General features: G+C 36.4%; 1 protein-coding gene across 1 annotated transcript in view; it reads right to left on the reverse strand.

Annotated features, from left to right (window-relative positions):
• Positions 1 to 11,587, reverse strand: part of GLP2R (glucagon like peptide 2 receptor) — a 21,156-nt gene extending 9,569 nt beyond the window's left edge. Inside the window, exons 1-8 of the mRNA XM_005430275.1 lie at positions 11,489 to 11,587; positions 6,614 to 6,707; positions 6,163 to 6,267; positions 4,997 to 5,118; positions 2,266 to 2,372; positions 1,545 to 1,701; positions 559 to 718; positions 368 to 428 (exon numbers count right to left, since the gene is read on the reverse strand). Of these exons, the coding sequence (XP_005430332.1) occupies positions 368 to 428; positions 559 to 718; positions 1,545 to 1,701; positions 2,266 to 2,372; positions 4,997 to 5,118; positions 6,163 to 6,267; positions 6,614 to 6,707; positions 11,489 to 11,587 (905 nt within the window). The remainder of the gene's footprint in view (positions 1 to 367; positions 429 to 558; positions 719 to 1,544; positions 1,702 to 2,265; positions 2,373 to 4,996; positions 5,119 to 6,162; positions 6,268 to 6,613; positions 6,708 to 11,488) is intronic.
• Between the last annotated feature and the right edge of the window lie 1,321 nt (positions 11,588 to 12,908).

The raw sequence follows: 12,908 nt of genomic DNA on the forward strand, positions 1-12,908 counted from the left end.
TTCCCAAAACTGTGACTGTTATGAGCACTAGAAGCACACATTTATTATCAGCTATGAATTAACACATTGCCTGTGGACTGAGGTAAAATACCCAATTGCTTCATGTAAATGGATGAACATTTCAGGAGCAGTGAAAGTTCACTCTACTCCTTGCTAAATGCATGAGGAAATCTAAGAATTCCCAGAAGTTTTTTATTATATTTTAAAGGTTTTTTTAAATGTAAAAGCACTAAAGGGAACCTTGAAAGTGTAACAAGTATCCATAGGTGCTGTATAATCTGATAATTTGCTGGTCAGTTCTCATGTCAAGTACAGCCAAGCAAACAGAAAGTCAGGATTCCAAAGAACATTTTCTTTAATAACTTACCCAGTGTTCTCCAGTTTGGATCTACTTATTCCCCATGGGCCCACAAACAGGATTGGAACAACTGAAAAGAAAAGAAGAATCTATTGCAGCCAAGCTTGTAGAAGTAGATTTTTTTATTTCCTTTACAAAATATCCTCCACTGACTCAGCAAAGCAAAACAAAATCAGAGCTTGGAGCATTTCTGGACTCACCCCATCCTATCACAATGTATGTCTGCAGCAGCCTTCTCTCAGAGAGCACCACAGTTATCAACAAGGTATGCAGATAAATCCCTTCCACCAACAGCCAGAAGTAATTTGCCCCAACAAAGTAGTGCATGAAAAACTGGGCAGTCCTGCAGACGATGACAATCTGTAGGGATGAGAGACCAGGAGTAAATGTAGATGTCATGATCTGCATGTGAGAGTTTTTACTGGTGAGCTGTTAAAATAATAATTATCTTTAATTATCTTGCAGATAATTTTCCTTGTTGACGTGGGTAAACTCTATTCCTACAACAACATACAGGAATAATAAATAATTATAATATATATAAGTATTATATTATTATAATATTTATAAATATTTATTTATTTAAGCTATAAAAACTATATAATGTATATAGATAATATATAATTATTAGAAATAGATAATATAATTATTAATACAATGTCTAATATCTATTATATAGTTATATAATATAATGTCTATATTAGTAATATAATATATAGCTATTAAAATATAGAATATATATAATATATATTATAATAATACATTATGTGTTATAAAATATATATTAGATATATATTATAATATATAGATGTTATAATATATAGATGTTATAATATATAGTATATATTATAATATATATAATATCTATATAAAATATAGAGATATATAATCTGTGCCAAATAAACACAGAGATTTCTTTCTAAAGGCTACAAGGTGTGAGATGCTTTGCTTACGTGGCTGTTTCTAAATATTGCAATCAATTTATTTGTTCTTCCTATTCATTTAAAAGAAATCTCTTACAATCAGGATTTCATCTTGATTACCTCAAATTTTACCAACAAAATTTCAGCAGCCAAAACTCAGCTTACAAACACCTCAACAGCTGATGCTGTAGGAATTCCAAAACTGTAACTGTTGTGACCACTAGAAGCACATATTTATTATCAGCCATGAATTAACACATTACCTCTGGACTGAGGTATAAAATCCATCCACTTTCATCATTTGGTCTTTTTGAGTAAATATTGTAGTACACAGAGTCTTTAATAAGAACTGCTGCAGCACGCAAGATAAAGGATGCAAATAAATTCATATGGATGTAGTTTCTTGTGCAGTGAAGTTTTCTGGGCGAGAAAAAATAACATATGAATCCTCCAGAGTATATGTAATTTGCAGAAATAATTTTTTTAAAAACCAACACAAACCCAGCAAAGCAACAGTTTTATTCATATTGTTGCCATCAATGGATTCTGCTCAGAAGTTGCATTTGTATTGCTCCTTGGAAAAATACAAGTTATTTACATGGGACCAACAGAATGGTTTGGGTTGGAAAGGATCTAAAGACCCACCTCATTCCATCCCCCCTGCCATGGGCAAGGACACCTTCCACTAGATCAGGATGCTCCAAGGCCTTAAAATCTTCCAGGAATGGGGCAGTTTCTCTGGATGACCTCACAGTAAAGAATTTCTGCCTAACATCTAATTTAAATCTACCATCTTCAGCTTAAAGCCATTCCCTCTTGTCCCATCACTCCATGCCCTTTTCCAAAGCTCATCCCCAGCTTTTTTTTTTGTAGCCCCTTCAGGTATTGGAACACTGTGAACTAAATGATAACTTCAATTTCTTAAGAAGAAGAATATGAGTACAAGGCTCCATACATTTAAAATGCAGGTGAATTTTTACTCACCTGAGTAAAGAAAGTATAAGCAGAGCTAATACCAGTGAGATGAGAGAAAAGTAATATCCTATTGTGTATAACAGCTGTAATGTGGTGAGCAGTTTGTGTTCTTCTTCCTGGGAACAAAGAAGAGAAATGTGTTATGTAGGCAGGGGACAGGGCAGAAACCCAGCTCAGGAACTTTGGGGATCACATTTTGGAATAAAGGGAGAGGTAGGTTTCTCTTTTGGATGTACTGTGTGGGTTTTCTTGCAAAAAACAGCTACATTCTGGGAATTTGTTTCTGCTGGATCACATTCCTAGTTTGTCCTATGTAACTATAAAAAATATATTGACAAAGACAATATTCATTCAAGGAGCCAGGGCAGGAGTCTGAGCCCTGCTCAGGTTACTAATTGTTGTGGTTACTAATTGTTGTTGTGTTGTGAGGGTTTTTAGGACGAAGTGAGAGAGGAGAATAGACTCCAAGTTCTCAGAAGGCTGATTTATATTATATTACATTACATTACATTATATTATATTACATTATATTATATTACATTTTAATCTATACTAAAACTATATTAAGAAAGAGAAAGGACACATCAGAAGGTTAGACAAGAATGAGAATAAAACTTGTGACAGACTCAGAGTCTGACACAGTTGGCTGGGATTGGTCATTAATTAAAAACAATTCACATGGAACCAATCAAAGATGCACCTGTTGGTGAGCAACCTCTAAACCACATTCCAAGCAATCAGATAATTATTGTTTATATTTCTTTTCTGAGGTTTCTCAGCTTCTCAGGAGAAAAATCCTGGCGAAGGGATTTTTCAGAAAATATAACACTAACACTCTCTGCCCTGCCTTTTGAAACCAGTGTGTGACAAAGACACCTGCACCCTGAGTTTCTTTTTAAATCCAAAGGCTCTCCCAGACTATTCCCAGATTTCTCCTGCACAAACACCATTTGTAGCCCAAATCAGAGATAACTGAACCTGTGTGTGTGGCCTGGACGCAGCCACTGCCCAGATGTGTCTGACAATGCTGGGAGCCAGATCTGCCTGGAGCTATTGAAACAACTGACGTCTGTCTTGAGTTCAAAGGAAAAATTAATAATTATTAAATTAGAGCTCTCTTGATTGTCTTTGAATGACAAATGGGACCTCAGAGGAGGAAACGACATACTCACACTTTGATAGATTATCATAAACGTCCTGAGTTGGAAGGTACCCACAAAGATTAAGTCCAGCTCTTGGCCCTGCAGAAGTTTCCTTTCATTTGCCTAATTTACCATTAATTTTTCCTATTTTTTTCAATTTTATCTGCTTATGTCTGTCTGCATCTCAACTATTCAGACTTCCAACTTCCAGCCCAAGGAAAGCATCTCTGAAGAGGCAATGAGATGCAGGATGTGTGGCTTTCATAATCCACATTTGGCATGCTGAGCTTTTCTTGGAACCTGTGTCGTTTCCTCATTGATTTTGCTGTTTTTCTTGTCCTACTACTCAGCACCAGGACTTTAGCAATGTCTTCCTGCCAGCAGTTTTCTCTAATAATTCCAATTATTAGAGAAATAAAACCAAATCACTCTTGAAGGGGGTGAAAGAGCCCAGTGTGGGTGCAGGAGATTCCCAGCTGATGGTCACTCTGCTCCATGGAAACATTCCAGCAGGTAAAAACCTTGCAGAAATCCCAAGTTATCATCTTGGCTATTTCAATTTTGCCACACCAAAGCACGTGAAACCAAGCTGATTAATCTGATGTGTGAAGATACTGGCTCTGGGTTATTTCCAACAGCTTGGGGGGTTTCAATTAAATAAAACAAACAAATTGCCCACATTACTCAATTAAATAAAACAAAACAAATGGAATAAAATTTATTCAATTAACTAAAACAAAACAAGCCCACATTTAGTGTTGGAAGGAAAGCTGGTTAAAGCTTTCAAAGAAATTGTCTGCTGTCACACAAGATGGAATAATATCAAATATGTATTCCAGAATGGTCAACAAACCTTGGAAAACACTCAGAACTAATCAATATTTATTACATTTACATAAATAAACTGAAAGTTTGGAAATTCGTGTATTTACCATATAAAGAGCTTAGTAAAAATGTAGCAATACACAGAGCTACTAAAGTAATAACGTTTCATAGCCAATCAGTAAAGCAGTGTTATTGATAAAGTAAGAAAAGCACTCAGTCAGTATTAAAAAGTAAAAGACCAGTGGTGATAGTGCTTACCTAAGAGACCTAATTCTGAATTCCATGGCAAAAGAAGTTTGGCTGACAAAGCCCAGCCCCTGGCCTGATGCAATGTGAGAAATACAGGAAGGATGGCATTAGATGAGGGTGAATCCTGCAGCCTCTACCCAACTTTGAAATAACTAATTAACAGCTCATTAAATGCTGAACGGCTCAGGAGGGAAGCTGAGCTGCCTGACTTGCACAGACCAATGTAAGATGCTGGGATGTTACTTGCTTGACAAGTTGCAGTGTTTTTCTGTTTTATTAGGAGAAAATCAGCACATGTGAACTCTGGACTCTGAACAGAAAATAACTTGTGGCATCTAAAGCAGGAATCCCCTTCTTTTATATTTTCTTTTCTGCTTCTTACAAATAAAACAACAGCTTTCCATCTGGTAATTGAAATGAAATCTGAAGATGCTTTGCAGGTATTAAATGGAAATGTTTTGTCAGTTACTCCAGAAAGGATTAAGAAGATTAAAGTTTTCAACTGTAATATAAAACATACTTACATTTTTTTGGAAATGATTTTTCTCAGAACATTCTGAACTATCCCGCCAAATGTCTGTGGAATTTTCCTTTGTTTGCCAAATCCCTTCATCCAAGCAGACTCTGTATACATGTCCTACACTTCCTGAAAGTAAACAGAGTTTTAGTTTGAAAGGTCAAAATAGAGATTTCATTTTTCATACATGTCTGAAAGATTTCTACCTCCACAATCGACTCTACACCACCCATACTCAACAACAACAACAAAAAAAAAAAAAAACAAAAAAACAAAACCACTTTTCTTTTGACTTTGTCAATATATTTTTTATAGCTCCATAGGACAAAGCAGGTATGTAATCCAGCAGAAATAAATTCCCAGGATGTACCTGTTTTTTACAAGAAAACCCACACAGTACATCCAAAAGAGAAGCCTACAGACATCTCCCTTTATTCATTTTCCCTCATTAAGCTCATGAATGGGTAATTCATTGACTGGGCTGTGCAGGATTTGATCAGGGGATGATCTTTCTCTTTAACACCTGATGTTGCTGATATTTCATTTCTGTGCACCTTCAGTAGGTGCGGGGGGGAACTGATGAACTTTTCTTGATTTTCACTGCATTGTCCCAATTAAACTGATTGGGAATTTGCCCACAGCATCAGAGGAAAGGTGTGGGGACCCTGGTTGGTGTTTGTTTGATGTTGTCCTCAACAGCTGCCACTTGTTTATTTCTGATCAGACCTGAGCTTTTTCAATAATTTTTCAGTTGAAACTGCTTAAGGGTGGTAGTAAAAACCAGAATATCTTGTTTTGCTCAGCTCAGAACTTAGAGAATTGCTTTGGGAGCACAGTTTGTTGTGATGGAGCAGGAGCTCTGCATGAATACTAGACGCTGGAAAAAACCTTAAACCATCCATGAAATGTGATCAGAAATCTTCCTTTTGTAGGAATTCAGACAGGAAAAAAAAAATCTCCATTCCATGGAGGCAAGATGCTTTCTTTATTCTGAAGAGCTGGGTTTGTCCTAAATGGTTGGCAGAAGCAGTTTGGGAGATTAGATAGGAACTTCATGCTTAGTAGCATAAAAAAGGATATTATTAATTATATCAAAATATATTCTATAAAAATATTATCTAAAATATTTAATATATAATATAAAAATATATTTTAGTATCACTTTCACATTACCATTTTCCAGCCATGGCAAATATGAAGGACAAGGAACAGAGACATTTCCTGGGGGTGAGTAAGGCCAGCAAACAAACTGATCAAATGTCCCATTGCAATGTACTCCTGGGGAGAGAAGCAAACAAAACTTTTACAAAAAGCTGTGGGGAAAAGGAGCAATCATGGAAACCACTCTGTACTGCTCCACGGAACCTGGGAGCTTCTCCAGAGCAATGAGATATTGCAGATAAATGTGTATGGGATAAGTTTATTGCTAAAAATCACAAGCAGGCTGTGCAGATTCCTCCTGAGGGACAGGATTGTGTGACCACAGAGAAAGGAAAATGAACAAGGGACTTCAGGCTAATATTTGTGTCAGGTGAATTGTTCTACTTTTAGAACTTAGGAACCGACATGCAGCAAGACAATATTTGCATATTCATCAATCTTACTCAATTGTTTAATTCCTTACCACTATCTACAGATGATTCCTGCAGCATTTTCAAGCATTCCTGTTTGTATTTGTTCCACCCAGTAGTGGTTTTTTCCAGCAGAGAACCTTTGGCCTGGGAGTGAAAATACTGTACACGAGAAAAATCAGTTAGAACCTTTCAGTCCTTAATGACAGGTTGCTTTCCATTGCAAGAAATTCTGGTCTGAAATGAGAGAAAGGACAAATGAGGAGAGTGGAGGAAAAAATGGTAGGCAAAAAAAGTCTAAAGGAATGAGGAGAGAAAAAGGAAAGGTGAAAATGAAATGAGGAGAGGAGAGAGGAGGAAAAAATGATAGGTAAAAAAAAACTAAAGGGCTTTTTGGTTTTAGAATGTTTTTAAAGGCAATCAAGCACACTGGGTTGAGTATTGAAGCAAAAAGAAAGTTGAATAAACCAGTAATGAATAATCAATGCCATTTAGCTACTAACACCTTTCCTCTGGTGCATTCTGTTCTCCTGCCCAGCATTTCACAAACCACTTATTTCACCAGCAGCTGCAACTGTGCCATAGGCATCTTTCTATTCTTCTTTTCACCTTTTTCTTTAAAGAAACACTTCTGTAAATTTTAGTTTTAGTTGCCATTTACACCATGTTGCCCTTTTTGCCTCAGTAGGGCACTGTTTTGCTCTCTTCTTGTGTCCATAGGTGAGAAGAGTGTTTGCATTCTACATTTCCTACACAATAAAATTGCACACACCTCCTTATCTGACTGCAGAGGTCTCTAAGAGGGCCACAGCTGATAATTGCTGTTTAGGAAAGCAATGGCTAAAACCAGAAGAATTAAATACAAAAACACTTGGTGATTTGGGTGAAGAAATGCCTTTTTGGGAGCAAAGCAGTTCGGGAAGGACAAGGGGAGATGCTGCTCACAGCTCAGTGTTAGCATGGTGATTTGATCATTATTTACCCATAGAAAAGGACACCATCCTCTGTGCAATAAACCCCCTGGTCTCCTGACAGCAGGGCTTTCAGAGGCCAGAGCAGTTATAGATTATTGTTACTAGAAGTCACTAAAAATGAAAAATTCACTTGTTACCAATTCTAATGAGCAAATTGTGGAGAGCAAACAAAATATAAGTTTTCTAAATAATTTTTTTACTAAAAGATGCCTGTCAGTTCTGCAGGAAAAGCCAATTTCTTTTTGTCTGGACTACACCCTTTCTTTGAAACTGCCTTTAACATGTGTGGTTGTCCTGATGTTGTCTGAGCTACATAACCAGAACAATATACGGCTGTGAACTTCACCTTTGTTCCTTTAAACCTATGGTTAGTTTTTATTTTAATGAAGAAAATCATATTTATTTACTTTGAAAACAAGAACAGTGTTCTGGTGTCTAGATCTTAGGCAGGATCACTATTTCATGCATGTTTTTACTGTTGTCTGCTCAGTACTCTGCTTTTAGTCTCTCATCTCATTTCCAGACACCCACTTTAAGCTTGAGGGAGCAGAAAAACTAAAATCATTCTTCCGTGGATGGCCTTGCAAGATAAGGAGAGAATATTTACAGCAGCCATGAGAAAGGAATGCATGTGTCCAAAATAAAAAAAAAAAAGCATCTTGACATTTCCTCCTGCAGGCCCCAAAATCCTGGGAGCCAGGGGAGATTCCTCAGACACTGGTGGGTCAGTGAACCCCATCTGGAGAGGCAGAGCCTTGGGGATGACGCATTTGTGACAGAGCTGCTGGGCTGGAGGAAGAACACTCCAGTTTCTGATAAACAAATGTGTTAAACAGCCGAGGGAATGCAGAGGGAACCTCGCCGTGGCTACCTGCCAGCTCGCTGGGTTCCATTCCTGGAGAGGAGGAATGTTCCTGAGCTGAGGAACAGTGATACACACTGAGGGGAATGTTCCTGGAAGAGAGGAACTCAGTGATGCACAACCATGGGGAAGTTCTGGAAGTGAGGAACTCAGTGATGCACAGCCATGGGAATGTTCCTGAGCTGAGGAACTCAGTGATGCACACTCATGGGAATGTTCCTGGAAGTGAGGAACTCAGTGATGCACAGCCATGGGGAAGTTTACCCAACAAGAGTGAGGAACAGGTTAGGTCTAAATGACAGTTCCACATCATTTCCCGATGGAAATGTACATTTCTTTAAATCTGCAGGCTCGGTCACAGCCAATATCTGGTCACTATTGGTGTAAATAATTGTGAGATAAATTAGTTTTGGTCACATAGCCAATACCTGATCACTCTTGATGTAAATACTTGTGAGATAAATTTGTTTTGGTCACATAGCCAATGCCTGGTCACTATTAGGTAAATACTTGTGAGATAAATTTGTTTTGGTCACACGGCCTTTGGCTGCATTCTGACAGATCCAACTATTGTATTTGTGGGGTGCCCTCGTGTCAGGGAGGAATGATGGATCTGGCTCCATGTTCTCAGAAGGCTAATTTATCATTTTATGATACTATATTATATTAAAGAATCTATACTAAACTATATTAAAGAATACAGAAAGGATACTTACAGAAGGGTAAAAAGATAATAATGAAAATTTATGACTCTTTCCAGAGTCCTGACACAGCTTGGCCCTGATTGACCAAAGAGTGAAAACAATTCACATGAAACCAATGAAACAATCAACTGTGGGTAAACAATCTCCGAACACATTGCAAAGGAGCACAACACAGGAGAAGCAAATCAGATAAGAATTGTTTTCCTTTATCTCTGAGGCTTGGCTTCCCAGGGGCAAAATCCTGAGCAAAGGGATTTTTCCAGAGAATGTGAATGCCACCCCCAACAAATACCTCAAATACCACAACACAGGTTGTGGTTACAAATCCTGGGGAAGTTCTATGATGATCCAAGTTTTGGGTCAGGTACAGTGCAAGTTCCAGGGTAGAAATACAAACTTAAAAACAGTGGAAACATGCAGCCTCTGGTCTGTAGTTGCCATTTGGCCACTGCTTTTAAACGGGGAAAATTAAACTCCCATGTCTAAGACAGAAGCTCAGAAAGTCCATGGTGTTTTGCCCTACACTGGACATCATTTCAGGTTGTCTGAAGTTTTTTTTTTTGTAAAAAGCAACTGCCTCAGCCTGCCAGCCTGGCCTCTGCTTGCCCTGAAGTTCACCCATGAGGAAATTTAATCAGAATTCCCTGGAAATCTCTGGCCATTCATTGAGATTGCACCAGGAAGACCCCACTCTTTAGACATTTGTTGCAGAAGAAAATGCTGCCTGAAGCTTTCACTTAGGAAATGGATTATATCTGGTTGTAGACCAGTTTGACTTTAGGTTTAACTGACCACAGTACAGTCAAATTTCACCCTTTTAATCTTTTATACTAGGCTGGCAGTGAAATGAAATGCTTCTGTTTATTCAGGCTCTTATGGACAGAAAAAAGCCCCTTCAATCTGGACATAAGCTAAAAATAAAAGCTGAAAAATATTTATTCATTCTTTCAGCCCTGATCCAGGTTTAGTCTGATGGATATTTTCCCTATCTATAGAGGTTTTTGCTAGAAAATACAGATATAGTGATTTATGGCTGTTATTCCTTTAAATGTTTCTTTCTTATGAAATAAAATATAATGAAATACAGCACATACTTCTTTAAACAAGTTGCAAGAACCACTATGACAAATTAATCCACTGTGATTAGTCTAGCAAAGTTTTGATTTCACAGAAGAATTTGGGAGATTTTCTGTCAGCATTAATGGAACTAATGCTTTGTCTGAGGTGTCTCACAAATCTGAGAGTTGTTTCAGTTCTATAAACAGAAGTTCTATGCAGAGAAGCTTTAGATTTTAATTATACAAAAATATTAGGAATATTTTCTTTAAAAATATTTTTTTTTTTCTCCTGGTAATTTTTTCTTTATAAAAATGTTAGAAACACAAATATTGGCTCTATAGCACATACAGCTGCAAACCCACTTTCTTAGAAACCCAAGAAAATAGAGATTAAGGGGATAGAAATACCTTTTTACTTTCAGTTTATTGTCCTGATGCTCAAACACTTCATAGAAATGTACCCAAAATATATATGTGAATTTTATTCAGTTAAATCCAAATTTACCAAATATCAGTAATTGTTTTAAAAATTTATTCAAATCAAGATTGATAGTAATAAATAAATAAGAATTATTAAAAACCTACATGAAAATTTCCTTGAAGTGAATTACACTGAGATATTTTCTCATTAGGTACCTAAACCCCTCCTATTTATAAGGTAAGTAAGAAGTAAGAGTTTAGAATTTTGTAAAGATTTAGGGGAAACAATAAAAATAAGAATAAGAATAAGAATAAAAATAAAAATAAAAATAAAAATAAAAATAAAAATAAAAATAAAAATATAAAGTTTAGTGGATCTGTACAAGAAATAAAGGCAGAAATCTCATACAGATTAATTTGCTTTCTACATGAAGGTGAGGTGCAGAACAAAACCAGCCAGATTTCACAAATTGGAGAGTCAATGCTCACAAGTCAGTGCCAGAAACAAATCAAAGCTGGGTTTAGAATAGAGAAAAAACAGTAGAAAATAAACGTGATTCATAACAGTATTTTTATCTGGTAGGAAAACGGAAAAACAAATACAATTCAATGCTGATCAATACTGGTATGAAAAGTGATTGTGCAAATGGTTGTAAACATAATTTATTCACTGCTTGAATGAGGATTAATAGAATAAAATAGTAATAAATGTCCTAGTCAGAGAGAGTTCTGATATAGAACTCTACAGCTTTGCAGCCATAATTTCTCATGGCTAATTAGCAATAAAAATTAATTGTTATGTCGGAAGGATCTTTGGTACAAATATGCTTTTTTGTTTGTGACACTTAAAATGCTACGTGCTAGGAACTCCCTTTAACACTGTCCATTATTAATTATCGAATTATCTTACCTGTTTCACAAGGAACAACACCATGAGAGAGCTGGCAGAGGTTGGAGCTATCCTGGACCAGAGTCCCATGCTGGAACAGAGAGCAAGAAGTGTCACCATGCCCTTTCGGATAGATTTGTCCCCAATATGCTGCTATTTCACCCTAAAGATAAATTATATTAATTTAAAAAAAATAGAAATAAAAGTGTCTTCTTTTATGAATGCCACTGTTCCATGAATGCTCCTTCCAATAAGTGAGGAAGTCTCCTGAAGTGCTTAGCTTTGCTAGACTCCAACTCCGCTTTGGTTTTTCTGATTAAAGGCAGAGAGAGCTCAGTCTAAACTTCACAAACTCTGCTTACTGCAGCTCCTCCATTAGCCAATAAGGAGGCAGAAAACTATTAAAACATTAAAGGGCTGATCCTGTCCCTTGAAGCACCGCAGGAATTTTGCCAGTGATTTTTCCAGAATGCAATCCAGCTCCAGAAATATACACACATATATATATTTATACATACATATATACATATACATACATACATATTCATATATCTATATTAATTTAATATTTATATTTAATTTATATTTATATTTATATTTATATTTAATTTATTTTAGATTTATTTTTACATTTAATATTTATATACTATATTTATATTTATATATCTTACACATTGTATTTATATACATATATTTATACATATATATTTGTACACAGATATCTATATATTTATACACATATATATATTTACACACACCTCATGAAACCAATAAATGACACCTTAAAACACTGAAAAAATTTGTGTAGGAAGTTTGCTGACTGTGGTTGTCTGTCAGAAAACAGCTCACTAAAACTTGGTTTTATGCTTTTTAATCATGTTTTGTCAAATGTGCATACCCAGTGCAGGATCAGGGACAATCTAAATGTGACCAAAAAATAAATTATGCTCCCAGCAGTGAAGTTTTACTGCAATTCTTGTGATGTTCAGTGTTTTCTTCAAAGCTGCAGCTGCCAGGTGCATCGTAGCTCTCTTGGTGTTACCTGCACATATTCTGTTTACACACATCTCAGCTTTATTCAGCAAAAATCACTGCATGTAACACTTTGCTTGAAGGAAGGTCCAGCAAACCTATTTGCTCCTCTGTTATTTTCTTTCTTTTCTCACAGTTTAAATAGAACTAACCAATAAATTTCTCCTATTTCTCCAGTTAAACAGAGCCATTCTTTCATGAGAAATTGATTTGAAAGTTGTGGTACCAGCATTGCTAGGGAATGAGCAAAACCTGTCTCTGTGAAACATCTCAGACTGCAGGTGTCATCCAGAAGGCATCAGCAGTTTCACAGGTCTCCAAATACATTCAATTACAGCCATATGCAGATTAGTCACAGGGACAGGAACAGAGATCAGGGTTTAATCCGTAGAAGGATTTCCCTCCCTCC

This window comes from Geospiza fortis, unplaced genomic scaffold (assembly GCF_000277835.1).
Source record: "Geospiza fortis unplaced genomic scaffold, GeoFor_1.0 scaffold534, whole genome shotgun sequence".
Lineage (NCBI taxonomy): Eukaryota > Metazoa > Chordata > Aves > Passeriformes > Thraupidae > Geospiza > Geospiza fortis.